The 18,634-nt window shown below is 37.0% G+C and overlaps 1 protein-coding gene across 2 annotated transcripts in view; it reads right to left on the reverse strand.

Annotated features, from left to right (window-relative positions):
• LOC125241203 (laccase-1-like) overlaps positions 1 to 18,634 on the reverse strand; it is a 216,675-nt gene that overhangs the window by 60,251 nt on the left and 137,790 nt on the right. For both annotated transcript variants that reach the window (XM_048149575.1, XM_048149569.1), the window contains exons 3-5: positions 6,614 to 7,295; positions 5,793 to 5,950; positions 4,980 to 5,123 (exon numbers count right to left, since the gene is read on the reverse strand). In XM_048149575.1, the coding sequence (XP_048005532.1) occupies positions 4,980 to 5,123; positions 5,793 to 5,950; positions 6,614 to 6,940 (629 nt within the window). In that variant the 5' untranslated portion in view covers positions 6,941 to 7,295. The remainder of the gene's footprint in view (positions 1 to 4,979; positions 5,124 to 5,792; positions 5,951 to 6,613; positions 7,296 to 18,634) is intronic.

Here is an 18,634-nt window from a genome sequence, read left to right on the forward strand (position 1 = left end):
CTGATCTATTGTGATGATTTAAAGGTTTAAAGGATATCTGCCATGCGTAAGACTTGTTAATGGTACTCTTCCAGATGTTATTTTACCCTTAGAATCATTTTGGATAGTTCACGATTCAAAACATTCAAATCATTATTTAGATGTAAATTCTACCGTAACAGAAAATAACTCAGAACTTTCTTTACTTTACCAGTCTTGTAGGTGAAAACTAAATGAAACTTTTTGGTCAGTTTCAAAATCAAGCTGATGCGGTGAAAACATAAAACCAGACCAGTCTGACCTACTTGGTTTACGAAGCAGGTGGAGTCAGGAGAGTTCGAATCTTGATAAGGGCATTTATTTGTGTGATTTCACTTGGTAAATTTATTTATATTAGTAGATTATCTTAGTTTTTGTACCAGTAGGTAAACCTGCATGGCCGCATATAGTCTGATTATTTAGCCATACTAAAATTATGCTAGAGGATTTGACAAGAGAAATGCTAAATGTCTTTATTTACATGAAAGTTAAAATTGCATTGAACTGAAATGTGTACATCGTCTGATTGTACGTTGGGCGGCAAGAGGTTATTAGTAGGATTCTCAACTTGTTTACTGTTAATTTATCTAAGTAAGTTCATTACAAAGTCGTGGTTAATTGAATGTCTGAAATGAATAGAATCGCGATACAAACTCGCTTTATTGCGGAAGTTTCGAGGTTGCCAAGTTTCGTGACCAGAATCGGTATACGTGCATTCAATATTAATTCAACCTCTGAATAGGCGCTTTGGTATATTAATGTATAAACAATAATATTTTTTCCATTAAAAAGTCAATAATACTTACACACCCACGTACCTATAGATGACCCTAATGAAAACTTTACTCTGAAAAGTTAATAGTTTCAGAATTATGACTAATGATAATTTGGCAATTATTATAATTATGTTATGTCTCAATCATTATGTCAAATAAAGGGATCTGTTGATATAAATATTTTTTGCATTTCCGGAATATATTGCTCTGCCAGAGAGAGCTTAGAGATCTAGATTAGTTATTGACGTTTTCAAAATACATGCCTTGCTTTGGATATTATTTTTATTTAGAAACGTCGTACCATTCGTATAGAAAGTAATTACAATACCACTTTCAGTACCTAATTATTTCTCTTTCTGAATACATATATTCAAACACGAGAAACTAGTTCTCTTTATTATGACATACTCAACAATATAGCACACAATCAAGTGTTCAGACTCGAGTTCGTAAGTAGTTCATAGTTCACAAACAATACAAGTTTCAGGAGGAAGCATAACAAGGAAACTTACAGACATACATCTGGATAGACTACGTATATGCTGTGACAGCATTTGTTCTAGGAGGAAAAGCCAGGCTTAAATATGTCTCATCCTCATTTTTCTCGTAAAATAAGTATTGTTTAAGCAATCAACATTTAATAAGTTGTCATCACTAACTACATAGATAGTAGGCAGTTTAGTTTTTATATAAGAAATTACTCATATTTATTCGCATTTCTTCCGTAAATGGCATAAAAGTCGACTGTGGGATAGGGGGTCACTTGTGATGTAAGCGATGGGCTGGCAACTGAATCACCCCTGAATTGCTAAGAGTGACTCTAAAACTTGAGCAGTTTCATCTGCTCTATCTAAATGCTTGCGTATTTTATGTATATTTTATTAAACACTCCCCTTGCTAGTATCTCTATCTAGATAAATGTCTGTGACACCATTGTCGAGAAATCCTCCAGAGACACGCATCTCTGTGAAGACAGCCTCCTTTGAGAACACAACTTGTTAGTGAACTATTATTACTCATATTTTCGCTAGATTTCTTTGGTAACTTACTTATGATGTTACTTATTACGGAATAATCATTAATGTACCATAAGGATATATAATTTGTTTGTTTACAGATATAAAATATGGGTTATATCGTTATCGTTACAGATCATTGGCTCCTAACTCCGGATTCATGTTACCTAAATAGTAGATGTTTTAATTTTTAAAACAAGTTTATTTTCAGTAACTGATAAATTTAAAAACCGGCCATGGGTATGTCGGGCCATGCTTAGTGTAGTGTTCCTTAGTTCCTCATCGTGACGTTTGTTTCTATCCTAATAGCGTTTTCACATTATCTGATTTGATATCGGATGTAGGTCCGATATCCTATTTATTAAAGGCGCTATCTCTAACATCTGCCTTTGACATCGGATCGGATAATGTGAAAATTCTCTAATTCCCTTGTTCTATACGTCCACTTTAAATATGACAAAACTCTTTTAAGTAGTCAAAAGTAATACCGTTTATCGAAACTTTTTCAATAAATAATCAAAATGCCTTCGGAATGTTTCGTGAAAGAAAAACACTTTTTCAAGTGGAAACAATCTAAGTTGAAATCTAGTTTCGTATTTATGAAACAACTTATCGTTACGAGTGATTTTATAGCCACAACTATGACAAACGATTTGTAATATTAACTGTAATTCTCGTTTGTTTATTTATTTTAACGGACAAAGTTATATTTTTTTTATGTTTCAACTATATAGCAAACAAAAACCAACAAAATTTGGTCATATTAACATAATTAAACAAAATTTAACTTGTGTTTTCATTTTTTTTTTTGTAAATCCTGCACCAAACTAACTGTCTCTGTTTAGCCCAATGGTTGACTAGTAGAGAATGCCTCAAAGTGTTAAGTCTGCCATTTGTACTATTTTGCAAATTGTAAATTTGTGCAATTATAGTGTGAATATAATTGCACATGAAATTAAATTTGTGCAATTGATTCGCGTCCCACGTTGGCGTCCCACGTTGGGCGCCACTATAGTGCGGGGCGGTGAGAAGCGACGCTGCGAGAAATCCTAGAGGTACTAACGCACTATAGTGGCGCCCCACGTGGGACGCCAACGGGGGACGCGACTAATAGTGCGTTGGTACCTCTGGGCTTTCTCACAACGTCGCCACTCACCACCGCGCACTATATAGTGGCGCCCAACGTGGTAAACCTCTACCTCTGGGCGTTAGCGCCCCACGATGGGCGCCACTATAGTGCAGGGTTGAGAGAGGTGACGTTGAGAGAAAGCCAAGAGGTACTAACGCACTATAAAGACGCCACTATAGTGCGGGCGGCGAGGAGCGACGTTGAGAGGAACCCCAGAGGCACTAACGCACTATAGTGGCGCCCAATGTGGGACACCACGTTGGGACGCCCCACGTTGAGCGCCACTATATTGCGTTAGTACCTCTTGGCTTTCTCGCAACGTCACCTCTCTACCCTGCACTATAGTAGCGCCCAACGTAGTAAACCACTATGTTACGTTAGTACCTCTGGGCTTTCTCGCACGAGCGACGTTGATAGCACACTTTACACATATATTAATTGAATTAAGTTAATAAAATGTAGATATTGTAGACATATCTAAACCTATTTTATAAAAAAATAAAAATCATTTGATGTTTTTTTAAAGTAAAATATATGAGTAATTTGAAAAGGCGAATTACTACTTGAAACGGGCTTTTTTGTACTCATCGTGTATACTTCTAGTTAAAACTTCAAACATTCATGTGTTATCAGAGAATATAAAGAGAAAGTGCCCTCAATCATCATTAGGATCAAAAACTCAAGGCATCAAAAATGTACGCCTTTGATGTTGAAAACTTTTGCAGTCACCTTGAACCGGGCGACCTGTATGTAGACTTTGATGCTTATTGGTTTAGTAAATTCTTTATCTTTTGGGTCGTCAAAAATTTTGATACCCAGCCAATATTTACGCTTTGTAAGGGTATCGATATCGTAGCTATATTCTGTATCTTTAGGTACTTAAATATGTAAATGTAAACAAAATTTAATGGTCACATTTACGAAAGGTTTTATTCATTCTGCTTTTATAAAAACTATTATTTTTGAGAACAAGACATATGTACCAGGAATATTGTAAAACAAATCTAATGAATTCGTTTAAGAGGCAAAAATTAAATGTTTTGAGAAGAAATTTGGTTCTGTTTTAGTTCCCCTTTATTAAATCTCTATAATATTCTATCTCACTATAAGAGAGAGCATTTGTACTATAAATAATTAAGTTTTAACAAAATTATTCATAGAATTATGTGAGTGTGGTTTGGTTAAAGGTTTTAACTAAGTAATAAATTAAACTTATATTTATTTATCTGCGGTTCAAATTTTACCAAAGTAAATATATTTGTTATACTTCGTAAAGATTTTCGGTAGAAACCTTTTCTCAACTTATCTAAATTGATGACACACACTTAACTAATCTTAGTACTTAGAACTAAACTACTAAATCTAGATTTAGCGGTCGTTTCTAAGATTGAAGCAGCTTTTCGTTGAATTTTCTTAAAGGTGTATTTTTATAAATGATTTATTACAGCTACATTTATTTATTATATTATAAAATGATGTCTGTTATTTTTCAAATAGAAATATTATTTATTTTATTTTTGGCGAAAGCTAAAGATCAGTTCGATAATGTCATAACGACAGAAAATAGGGTACACGAGTCACTAAAGGGCACACAAGCGAGGAACAGTTCTCCTGGAATTCCTTAAAATTAAATAAATAAATAAATATTATAGGACATTCTTACACAGATTGACTGAGCCCCACAGTAAGCTCAAGATGGCTCGTGGTGCAGGTACTTAGACAACGATATACATAATATACAAATACTTATAATTATACATAGAAAACATCCATGACTCAGGACAAATATCTGTGCTCATCACACAAATAAATGCCCTTACCGAGGTCTGCTTAGAAACATATAAACACCATCATCATCATCGTCAGCACCTTTATCAGCATCTTTTTTATCATCATCGTATTATTTGTGTTGCCACATAGGTGATAGTGGCGCCCCTATTTTCTTTTCTTTTTTGCCAGTCTGTACATTCTTGCAAATAAACGATTGGATTTGAATTTAATCTCGTTTAACTTGAGAGTTCAAAGTCATCACCCACTGACCTATCATAATCATACAGCGCGCCGTGCGGATCCTGGGACTTCGGTTTTCTGATGATGAAAGCTCCCGCGGCGCCATCCGCCCGCTGCATGCCGGAATGGGAGTGCCAGAAGTGGGTACCATCGTGCGACGCGTTGAATTGGTACCTGGGATAATCATGGGAGAATACATGTTTAAAATTTATTCAAGTTTTAATCAATTCAATGAGTAAAGACCCCGCCTTCACTCGTCGAATGCGCGGAGTTTTAATAATGTGGTATGTACTTGATCTCACAAATCGGAAATTAAAACTTAAAATAAATAAGTACATACCACATTATTAAAACTCCGCGCATTCGACGAGTGAAGGCTATATCTGGTTAAGGGAACTTACTGTCGATGACGCTTAAGGCGTTACCTCGCGTAAGCACCTCTTTACCCAGATAATGTCACAATTATCAAAGGTCTCCGCACTAGGCTGTGCCTGTGTTGCGGAGAACCAGAGACAAGTTACAATCAGTTATTTTATATAAGAGGGCCTCAGACGTGAGAAAAAATATAATAATTATGATATTTTCCTATAAACATAATTAGGTCATGACCTTGAAAAAGTTTTTTTTTTTTTTTTCAATTTTTAATTTTAACATGCTGCCAATAGAGTCAAAAATACATGCTGCATATATCAGCCATTTTTCCACTTTAAAGATTTACAAAAATACTGAATTCTTTATTTCATATCAAAGATTTCGACGGAGAAGGAGTCTTTAAAGATAACTTCATAATAAAATTTATCATTGTACAGTCTAACAGTCTATTAACACCATAATTATGCTTACCTGAAGGTACTGTCAGGTAGAATAGGACATTGAGTGATGTAAGGTGTTCCGTCCATATAAGGAGTGCCGCGTTGATGCTGCCCATGCCAATGAACCGTTGTGCCTTCCGTCATCAGGTCGTTCTCCACGTCCACTATTACTCTGTCGTGTTGGCATACCTGAAACCGATAAAGAACATTTTTCAGTTTGTCTATGGGTTTCTTTTCAGTCAGGTTTCGACTAAAACTTGTGTGATCTTCTCATTATGACTCCTACGATAATAATAAACATGAAATCTAAATTTGGAATTAAAAACAACAACAAAAATTTAAAATATACTTAAATTGCTAAAAAAAAACATTGGAACTTTTATCAAATTAACGAAAGTAAGCATCAAATCATAATTTTCTCAGACGAAGTTTCGGGCAGAAATTAGCATAATCATTATCCGAGGACATATGTATTTATGATCATTTATGTCCTTTTCGACGATGACGTTTTAGGTAACTACTAGTTCTGAGCTACATCCCTCTACAAATCGCATAATTAACATAACACGGACAAATTAAAAATTCGCTTAAATTCATCTAGAAAGCAATAACATTTTATTTGACCCATCACTCGGAAGCAGCTAGCTCAATGAAAAAAAAAATTTAAACCATTCAAATACTTAATGAAACTGGACAAAGTAAAGTTTGCCAACTTTTCGGGTTTGGAATATCTGTGCCGAGCAAACAATTTTGAGGGTGGATAAACAAGCGAAAAATGTTTTAGAGACTCAAATACTAGAGATTATTGTGCAAATTTTATATTAAAACTTGGCTGGTATTTGTTTCACTTACCTCAATAGCGGGTCCAGGCATCTTCCTATTAACAACGTTGAGGGCTCTGTTCATCCCGTCTGCCGGAATGCAATCGGGTCTCTCACAATCCGTTTCGTTATAAGGACAATCATAGCAAGCCTTACTCATTGTCTGGTACCATTCTAGATGAAACATGTAGTAACAGATCATCGGCTCCTCTCCTTCTTTACACTCTCTTTGACACGGATGAGGCCCATCGATTAATTCACCAGTCGCTTCATTATATTTCACATGCATTTTTTGTTCCGATTTCTTTATAACTTTCTTTAATTTTTCTATATCCTCTTCGTTTAATTCTTTTACCATGTGTTTTGTCGGTTGTCTAACAACGGTATTTGCTATCTTGTTTATATTTAATGGATTGACTTCTGGAGCTAAAACAAGTTTAGAAGCGGTTTCTGGTATTTTTGCATCAATATTGACTGTTTTAGTGTTAACTGATTCTTGTGATGTAACCTGATCGTCTTTTCTAATGCTACCTTAACTACATGTTCTCTGCTTTGACTTCGTGATTGCCTGACAATATATTGATTTAGAGGATTTTCTTTTATTATTGCATCTTCTGTGAATTCTGTAGTAGTTTCTAAATTATATATAGTTTCGTCGAATATAGTAGTTTGTATGTCTGCTACAGTTGTCTGGCTGTTGATTACTGGAACACCTGAAAAAAAGAGAGGGTCTAATTTAATTATCAGTTTTAAAAAGTTATTTTGATCTTAACATTTTAACGATCCTTTTAAACCTGCTACACAAAGCATGGCAAATTCAATATCAGTAATTTCGATCATTCAGATAGACAATACTTTGAAAGGTATCTAGGACATAATAAACATTAAGTGGCCATAATTCCCAGCTCCCTAATCTCTTTTAAATCTTTACGTCGAGTCAATCTGAAAATCCCATCTAGTTGATTAGTCAAATAGGGAAGATTTATTTCAACCGGCCTTGATTGCCGATTTGAATTGCAAATAAAAGCGATCACCTGTTTTGTTCCACTCGGTAATCAAAAAATCATAATTTATTTTTGTGAAAAATACGTTTGAAGGAAATTATTAAGAACAATCTTTTTTAACATCGGGGAGAGACGAAGATTAGTTTATTTTGAGCCAATTAGGAAAATTAATTCAATTTGATTATTAAAATAGGTTCAGTTCAATAACACCTAAAGATTAATTTTCCACAGCTTCAAGGAGAATTGACACAAAAGCATAATCATAAGCAGTTTTAAAATATAAGTATCCACATTGTGTTCCAAGAAATTACGCTTTCGAGTTCCTATTGTTAATAATTACTAATAAATACAAAACTGTTTTTGGAATAATAGCCTAAGACCGGTACGATATTTTTGAAAATAATTCTATAACAGTAGTTTTATTTCATATACAGCGCTTAATCGCAATTTAAAAAACCTATATTTACGAATCCACCAATAGTTTGGAATGGAAGATATTAAAAAAAACTACGCCCAGAAAATAAGCGTTTTCTTTCAGCAAAATACCTCACAGTAATTTAATGGTGGAAACATGTAGAAAAAAATCAGTTTTAAGGTTTACAACCCGAAGCCACCTAAACATATGACGGGAAATAAGACTATTTTTATTGATATAGAATTTTTGAATTTTGTCTAACGGGCTCTAGAGCTGATATAATAACAGATATTTTTAAGCAGAAATGAATAGCACATAATTTTTTAGATATTTAACATATAAAAACCACCAACATATTTATATGGAAATAAAAAAATCTAAATATTTGACCGGGCAAATTCGAAACAGATAATAGTACGAGGTTGACTTTTATTGTCCCTATTTAACAATATTAACAGCATGATAATCCACCCAATAAGTTTGACCTTTATTTAATACTTTAATTTAATAATATATTTACATTTTTTGCGTGGTTTGGTTTGGACCTTAGTGTCTTACATTTAGGAATCCATATGGCAAACCACCACGCCAGTGGAGCTGGGCCGAGAGTAGGTGATGAGCCGTGTCGCATGCTTTTTATTCTGTTTTTCTATTACACATTAACGTAAATGAGGAGGCACACTGACATTTTACCCCGCCAGGCGGCGCCTATGCAAGAGTCAAGGCATGTCACTGTCATTCATATGTGAGAGAGAGAAAAAACATGATTATCAGCTTCTCGCTCTCACGTCTCACGGACTAATAGGGTGGCGCCATCTGTCATATCCTTTGAGTGTTACTCCTCATTACATGCCTATTTCTACATAAGTAATATTTTAGGTAGATTAAAAACAGACGTTTCCCACCGATAATAAAGTCCAAAGTAATTAAAAAAATTACATATTTATTTTAGGCATGCGATTTGACAGTCGTCGAAAAGAGTATACACTTGTCAGTACATACATCTATCTCACGTTTTTCTCTTCTACCATTTGACAGATCTCCGTCATCTTGTGAAATGTATTCTTCCATTCTTCAGAATCGTTGAAGCATCGCTTGTTACAAACACGCGAAAGCTATGCAAAGTCTAATTTCGACTCATATGTCAGGGCCAGGTATAGCCCCGGCGATTATCGTTAGACTTACAATCCACAGGTCACGGGTTCAAATCTCAGTGTCGCATACGTAGATATTACAGCTTTTTTAATTCATTTTTTTAATTTTTTATTTTTATTATAAGTTGATGAGTACAAGTTACTGCAATGACATTAAATACAAGGACGCACAATTCATAACAAAAATGTTTTAAAAATCTGGGTCTAAATTGCATTCATAACATTCTTGTTGATGCTAATAACGTTAACTTCTTATCTGCTTAGGAAAAAAATCGTTCATGCCATAACCAACTTAGTGTCTAAAGACCTAAGTATCAAAATTGCAAATCGAACTGCGACACACTAAAAACTCTTTACCAAAATACCTTTTGTCATAATATGCTCAAATGACTTAAATGTCAAAATGAATTGCGAACGAATATTGAACGAATGGAGCCGCTATCATTATATAATAAGTATGTAGGTATATATACGTATATAGACGACCGGTCTGGCTCAGTCGGTAGTGACCCTGCCTGCTGAGCCGCGGTCCTGGGTTCGAATCCCGGTAAGAGCATTTATTTGTGTGATGAGCACAGATATTTCTTCCTGAGTCATGGATGTTTTCTATGTATATAAGTATGTATTTATCTATTTAAGTATGTATATCGTCGCTTAGCACTCATAGTACAAGCTTTGCTTAGTTTGGGGCTAAGTTGGTCTGTGTAAGGTGTCCCCAATATTTATTTATTTATTTATTTATATTAGATATTTCCAATTTATTCCATAAATAGAAATACCTAAAAAAGGCCGCAATTTTACTTCTTCATTACATAAACTTTAAGAATACCCTACTGTATCATCTTTATCTTGGTCACTTGTACTCCGTTTATTACAATAAATGTATGTAATGTATGTATGTGTAAATTTCATGAAATAAATGTCATATCTTGTTGTCACAAAGAAAAATTTACACGGCTTCCAAGAATCTCGAGCTGGAAGGATACAAATTAAAATATTTTCTATGAAAATAATTAAATTCGACAGCAGACAACCCAAAGGTTAATCGGATTTATTTATTATAGGCATTTGTTTTAAATTAAATACCAGTGGCTCTGATCTGATAGTGGGATATTCTTTAACACTTTCGAAACCGGGCTCTACGCGGCGCTACGACATTTTCGCTACATACGGGGAAACCCATGTAATCGGCTACGCTTCTACGAGCGGTGTACCCGACAGTCGGGTTCTTGGTAGCGAAAGTGTTAAAATTTATTTTCAAAAGGAGATTTAATGTTGGTAATGCCATTCAAATAATATTAGAAGTGTCTACGCGAGTGTTCGAATTTAATTATAGGATAGCACATATTGAAAGTACTGTAATATGGGTACAAAAAGCCTGCCTATTGAAATATAAAATACATAGCAAATAGTTTTTTTTTAATTTAGTACTTTTACAATATAGTATTTTTACAAATAGTATTTTAGCAAATTTAATAGACTTTTCGACTTTTTATTTACACTACATACCGACCATACAACTGACTCTAATTAATCTTAGTTTTAAAAAGTGTAAAATGTAGACCTAAGTGCGTTTTCACATTATCCGATCCGATATCGGATGTCGGACCGATATCCCATACATTACAGGCGGAATCTTGGATTCTTCTATTGATATCCTTCCGACATCCGTTATCGGATCGGATAATGTTAAAACGGTCTAATAGCGACTCAATAGTTTTTGTTCCTTGACGGTCATTAATTTGAACTAATAAAATTATTTATTTAAATTTATACAATTACAACGAGTATTATAATGTATAATACATTCATTTTGTAATGTAATCCAAAGAAATAACTTATAGAAATATATTCTACCCTTTTTGCTTGTTTTCCGATTACTATTTAGCCAATTTTTCATTGAGTCATACCATGGACTTTCAATAGGGACTGAGCTCACACTTTTTTTGCCATACTAAATTGAACTTTATCACCGGTGCAGAAAGGCGTTCTTATTAGACTAGTAAAAGTGTGTCCACATGAGAGGGTCAAAGTTGGGGCTGGTGTCCCTCTCGCACGTGTGACCAGTGTTAAAGAGATTACTATAGTAGTAGTATTTTTACCTGTATGATAACTAAGTTTATAAACTTTTTAAATGATTTTTGTATTATATCGAGGCAAGGATATTAATACCTTGTAACGAATTGGTAAGTCATTATTATGAAGCCATAAAACCAAAGATTTGCGCAATTAAAAAAAAACCTTTAATTCGGTATTAGTAGATTTGGTAGTAACTTTGAATATTGACTGGTATCCCCAAATAATGATAGTGATGACGTCATTCAAATAATTTTGACAGTGGCAATAAGTGCGAGAGGGAGACCAGCCCCAACTTTACCCTCTCATGTGGACACACTTTTTGGCCTAACAACTCAATCTAGCTGAACAATATATAAATCTATGAGTCATACCGGACAACTGTCACTGTACATTTGTAATCCTTATTACAAGGGCATATCGTCTAGCGATGGTTAGCTAAGACAGAGTATTGCGGTTAGTAGGAACGATGTTGAACCTTAGGTTACCTTCAATCAATACTAATACTGAAAGACAATTTTGAAACTTATTGCATTACATGTGTCTAACAAAATTTCAATGAAACGGGCTGTAAATCTAATACTAAAAAATCTATATTTAAAAAGAGAGGGTTGAAAAGGGTATAAAAGATAAAAAATAATAACAAGAAAATAAAATTTCGGCTGCCGAGGATCGAACCCACGACGTCAGGTCAGGAGCGCGCCCATCGTCTTACGCTACTATAACTGGCCCCGTAGCCGAATGGCATTTCTCCGACGCCAAACGAAAGCGATACGCCGCTGGCTCTGTCGCGCCAATACGCAAGCGCGATAGAGATAGATATCTACTAGCGCTTCGTTTCGTGAGCGTTTCGTGAGCGATTGTGCCATTCGGCTAGCCACCCTGAGCTATTTAAGCGATAGTAAAGGTGGCGAAATATATTATTATACCGCGATGTAATGAAAATACGAATGAATAACTAACTTTTGAAATAATACAGAAAATGACATCGTCAATAGTAGAGTTTGTAGATAAATGAAAAATATGAAAATACTTCTTCCAGTACAGGTTTTAGCGCTTCTTGCGTGCATTTAAAGGTGGCTTATTTTTTATACTTCTTTATTATGATCTTAACGAAAAGTCTGTTCCAATTTTTTTGCTGATATAATTTTTGCCGTGAATGTTCTTCCGAGCTAGTAAAATATTGAACTTCCGTTTTGTTTTTAGGGTGGTTTCAGTAGAAATAGTGTTTCAACACATAATGTATGTACAAAACAACCATAACTTCACTTGTCCTATTATTGCTTGTGTCATAACTAACTTAATTACTCCGCTTCTTGTTACTACGGAGTATCATTCACAAAAATAGGTGGTTTCTTAATGTGTTACAAAGGTCATAAATTAAAGTAGTCGAATTTAAAACAAAAGTCCTGATACCATTTTCGCCTGATTTTTAGTGAATTAAAATAATCTTTTTTTTATTATATTATACGTTTCTTGTCACAAATTTTGGTGGCTTAACTAAAAAAACTATACCAAATTACCAAACTTAATTTTTGGTGACATAAAAAGTACTGTTATAGAATTAAGTTATTTTCCCAGTAGTAGCAAGACCGGATAGCTCTTGGGGTATAATTTTATTGACAATCACGCTCATAAAATGATATTGAATTAAGCAAATAACGATGATATAACGCATTAGATTGCTAAAGTATAATAATCTGTTTTTGTTGTCATCAAAATCCGCAATTTAATGACGTAAGTAGTTTTTATTAATTAAGGCGATTCGTAATATTTTTTGTGCACTTATTTGCACGTGTTTCTCGGACGCGGATACGGATTTTTTAGAGTAAAAACTTGACGTATTTGTTTTTATTACATTCGGTAAAGATCGTTGAATCTTCTTATTCTTCGTAAGCGGGTGATAGACGTACGAGCAAGTAGGTACGCGTACTTGTGGCTCGACGACCTTTTTCGACAGGGTGCCCACTTAAAGTACGCTTAACACTTTCGCTACCAAGAACCCGACTGTCGGGTACACCGCTCGTAGAAGCGTAGCCGATTACATGGGTTTCCCCGTATGTAGCGAAAATGTCGTAGCGCCGCGTAGAGCCCGGTTTCGAAAGTGTTAATCTAAAACTGCCATGCATAGTCGTCAATGAACTAATCGGTTTCAAATCTTTTAGTACGCTTACTTGCTCATACATCTATCACCCATTTTAGAATCGGTTCGGGCTAAGGCAATTAAATCTAACTCTAGAGGTATAATGGAAATATTGATTTTTTGTACTACATTAGTGGCAACCAAAGTGTACCTATACGTTAAGCGTACTTAAACTTGAGAATAAAAACGCCGGAGCCATGTAAGCTTTGGGTCTGTCTGGGTTGGGGTTGAGGCTTGTTATGCCTATTAATCCTATTGCAAGTCGAATAACAAAATGTCATCATCTTTAAAAAAAAAAAAAAAAAAAAAAAAAAAAAAAAAAAAAAAAAAAAAAAAAAACTGCTAACGGACCGGACGTGTTTTCGTGTCGTTCTCTAATTATTTCGAATTTCTATTATATTGCACTCTCAAAATGGCTCTAAACTGCTGTGCGTGTGGCGATCTTGTTACGGAAGGACGATTTGTGCAGTGTTCCCACCTACATTGCGCTAAAGTGTACGATTTGGAATGCCTAGGAGTGCGACCGGGGCAGGGTGAGTCATACATGGAGAACCTGCCGCAACCCTGGGCATGCCCTGAATGTGTTTGTTCGATGCCTAAGCGTATTGACTCCAGTACACCTGTGCGACCTTCACCGACACAAAAAAACATGATAAGTACCAACGTAAACACTCACCGAGGTAGCCGTAACAACAACACATCACCTATCACACATGACACTTTCCAAGATGCATTCTGGACGGAAATGAGGGAGTTGCGGTCAGAATTAATCAACCGATTGGATGCTCAAACACACCTCATAACGAACATTTATCACATATGCCAATCAACTCACGACCAGCTGCAACACGTAAAAGCTTGTTTGCAAAACAAAGTTACTGTTCCCGGTGTATTAGAAAAACAGATAAATGAATTGTTGACATGTAATAAGCAGATTGAGACACTGTTACAGTCCGAAAACATAATGAAATCGAGTGATAACAAACAACTAATTAGTTATGCAGCAAAAACGCGGTCACAAGCGGCAAGCATAAGCGAGTCGACTGCGGCCGCTACCCCCAGCGGAGAAGATAACATTGAGGTTGTGGCCATGAAAACCGCTCGATGCACAGATAGCCGAAAAGTGCAGGACGAGTGTGATACGATTTCTGCTATAATCAACAATTCACCACTTTTAGAGACCTGCAGGCAAAAGGGGCGGGGAAATTATACAATGAATTCAACACAGACCCAAGTCGTTGAGAACCCGTCCGAACCTGTTGGACGAGCATCTAGTCCCAAAACACAGCCACAACTGCCAGAAAGTAGGAGTGCTGAGAACAGGATGAATGAAAATGCCGACAAGCGGGAACTAGATCATCATCATCATCATCGAGGGAACAGTACAAGCTTTTGCGATATCCAGGCCATGGATATAAAAAAACGTCTGCATGTATGGCGATTAAAGAAAGAAACAACAGTGGAGAATCTATCAACCCACATTAGAAAGATTTGTGGGGCCCAGCCAGACGTTAAAATTGAAAAAATCAAGCAAAAGAAAGAAAAGGATTATGCTTCGTTTATAATAACAGCTCCAGAAAACATATATAACCGGCTGTTGAACCCAGAAAACTGGCCATTAAATGTTGAATTTAAAGAATGGATTTGGTTTCGGAGGACCACAAATGGAAGCAAGGACGGAAAATAATAATAGCTACGAGATTTATTACCAAAATGCACGTGGACTTAGAACGAAGTTAGACGTCTTTTTTAATAATATAGAAGCTTCAAGTTCAGACTTGTTTGCCATTACTGAATCGGGCTGTAATTCATCCATACATGATGCTGAAATTATTCCACCGGGGTATCAAATACTAAGATGTGACCGAGCGGACGGAAGAAAACAAGGCGGCGCGTTTCTCGTGGCCACACAGCGATTCGACCTACGGCCGGTGCAGATACCGGGTGACGTCATCGTAGATAACTGTGCGTTTGAATTAGTAGGCGCTGCAGTTTATTTAAATAATCGATTCTTATTTTTGTGTTGCGTGGTTTACATACCACCTAAAAGTAATGAGCGTGAATATATGTTACTGTTTAGAATCTTAGAAGAATGGTGTATTAAATATAAATGCTACATTATATTAGGGGATTTTAATCTGTACTCGTGTAATGACAACATTAATAATTATTTTGAATATTTTCGAGTGTTTTGCGAATTCGAACAGAAAAATAGGATACCAAATTGTAATGACCGGCAACTTGATTTAGTTTTATGTAGCAAGGACATAGCGGACGAGGTGTTAGTGCGGGAGGCGACCGAAGCTCTGGTGCCGGTGGACGCGCACCACCCGCCGCTGGCGGTGACGGCGCGCCCCCGCCGCCGCTGCGCCCCACTCCACTCTGTTCATACTCCCCGCCGAGGTCCCGAGGTATTATCGCCAAATAAGCAAGATATTTCTAAACAGTGGAATTTTGCTAAAGCGGACTTTAATACTATGTACACATTGCTATCAAAGGTCGACTGGACCCCCCTTTATCATTTGGGCGAGCCTGAAGATGCACTGAATTATTTTTATACTTTGTTATATCGCATATTTGATGATTGTGTTCCAAAAAGGGGACCGAAAGTTTTAGATCGCAGATATAATTATCCTCAATGGTATACGAAAGACATTATAAAATGTATTGAATATAAAGCGAAATTACATAAAGTATATAAATCGAGCGGGGCAAAAGCGGATTACGGGGCTTTTACAATTTGTAGATCCAAGGTCAAGGCTATGATAACAGAGGCCCATAACCAGTACCAGGAACGGACACAGAACCAGTTAACTAGGGATCCAAAATCATTCTGGAACTATGTCAAGTCGAGGCGGGGACAAAAAAGTCACAAGGTCGTGACTAAGGAGGGAAATAGTTTATCGGACTCGGAATGTGCGGGGGAGTTCGCTAAATATTTCCATTCGGTTTACGGAACATCGCCAGCAAACTTGGACGTGGCGGAGGCGGTGCAAGCGAGCGGCGCGAGCGCCGCGCGAGTGTCGCTGCCGCGCCTGGCTCTGAGTGAGGTACGCGCGGCGCTTGTGGCGCTTAAACCGAAGCGCTCGGCGGGGCCGGACGGAATTCCTGCGTTCGTTGTGAAGGACTGCGGCAGAGTTTTGGAGGAACCGTTCCTTCACATATTTAACATATGCCTAGAGAGGTCATATTTCCCGAAGCGTTGGAAGGTAACGCGAGTTATCCCTATACCTAAAGGGGGGGGAGGGTCGGATGTAAGTGACTTTAGACCTGTAGCCATACTTTCCACGCCCGCTAAGGTGTTTGAGTCGGCGGTGCAACGTAGTATCCGGGACCAGGTATCAGCGCAGTTGACTGAAGCACAGCACGGGTTCCGGAAGGCACGAAGCACTTCAAGCAATCTGCTGAATGCCATGCAATACGTGCTACCCCAAGTCGACGCGGGGGTGCAGGTTGACGCCGCGTACTTTGACTTCAGGAAAGCATTCGACGTGGTAGATAATGATCTCTTGTTGTCAAAGATGGCGGCGGTGGGCTGCACTCCCAAGTTGCTACACTTTTTGGCTGACTACATGAGGGACCGGCAACAATTTGTAGACTACGCAGATTGTCAGTCTCAGCCGTATTTTACAAGAACCGGTGTAAGTCAGGGCAGTAACTTGGGACCGCTGGAGTTCATTATTATGATAAATGACTTACCAGAAGTGGTCCAAGATGCTAAATGCTTACTGTTCGCGGATGACCTCAAGTTGCTCTTGGCTATAAAAAATGAGGAAGACTGTGAGCGTCTACAGCAGGATATAGACAGAGTAGTGGAGTGGAGCCAGAGAAATAAGCTGCAATTTAATGTGGATAAATGCGTCACTATCACATTCACCCGATCAAAAACACCTCTCAACCACGGGTATAAAGTGGCAGGGGCAGAACTAAAAGAGTGGACTCAGTGAGAGACTTGGGAGTGTGCATTGATAGTAGCCTTGGCTTCAGAGACCATATTGTCAGTGTGTGCAAAAAGGCTTTCAAAATTCTGGGCTTTGTACTGCGCCGAGCAGTGGGCTTCTCGAACGTGAAAGCAGTTTCGGCGCTGTACAATGCCCTAGTCAGAAGCCAGTTAGAACACAACGCGGTAGTATGGGCTCCACATGAGGCCAAATACAACATCATGATAGAAAGGATACAGAATAAGTTTACAAGGTACTTATACTGGAAATTGTATGGAGTGTATCCTTTTTATCCGCTGATGTACCCTACTCTGTTTGTAATTGGCATGGTCGGTTACGACAAATTAGAAACCCGTAGGAATCTGGCCCTTGCGTGTTACTTGCTTCGGATTCTCCGTGGTAGTGTCTGCAACCCGTACCTTTTGCAGAACATTAAGTTGTGCGTGCCTGACCGGTACACCGAGCGGCGAAGACTACCGCGCCTGCTGGCAGAGGTAACCGGCAGGACGAACCTACTGCGTAAAGCACCTTTCAGCCGTGCCTTGCACATACTGAATCTCGTTGCCGACAGGACAGACCTTTTTTATTGCCCCATGTGGGAATTGACAAAAATATGTTTATGTGTATTGTGTATGTGTAATACTAATAATGTGAATGAAATAAAAAAATAATGTATTTAATTTTGATATTTTGTGTGTAATATTGGCATAATATGATTGTATAAAAAATTTTAGTTAAGTAAATGTAAGGATAATTTAATTTTAGGCACTATTGTATTAGGATTAGCCTGTAAGAATAGTTGCTATATTTAATTAATAAACAATAAACAAAAAACCAAATATTCATTTGTTATGCTGTTTAGTTATATTAAGTAGGTGTCTAGAAAAATCCCTAGTAATTTTCAATATTTACCTTTAAATATAAGCGTTGCCTTATTTACAACCCTACTTCCACCTCCCTTCTAGGTAAACTATGGGTGTCTGGAGCGCTTTAGTGTCGTCTTTATTTGACAAAAAAGATTGAAGCTACTTGATACTTGGTAATTACAATTATACGTACACTAGCTTTTGCCCGCGGCTTCACCCGCTTACTAAAAGTATTGTTATTCAAACGTATACAAAAATTAAGATTATCATTTGTATCCGTAGGTTTCTATGTGGCTACTTTAAATTGTTTCTTATAAGTAAATTAAGATTGGTGAAGGTCGCAGGAGTCCGCTGGATGCGGGTGGCGCAGGACAGGCCATTGTGGCAATATTTGGGAGAGGCCTATGTCCAGCAGTGGACGTCTTTCGGCTGATATGATGATGATGATGATGA

The sequence above is a fragment of the Leguminivora glycinivorella genome, chromosome 2, assembly GCF_023078275.1.
Source record: "Leguminivora glycinivorella isolate SPB_JAAS2020 chromosome 2, LegGlyc_1.1, whole genome shotgun sequence".
NCBI lineage: Eukaryota > Metazoa > Arthropoda > Insecta > Lepidoptera > Tortricidae > Leguminivora > Leguminivora glycinivorella.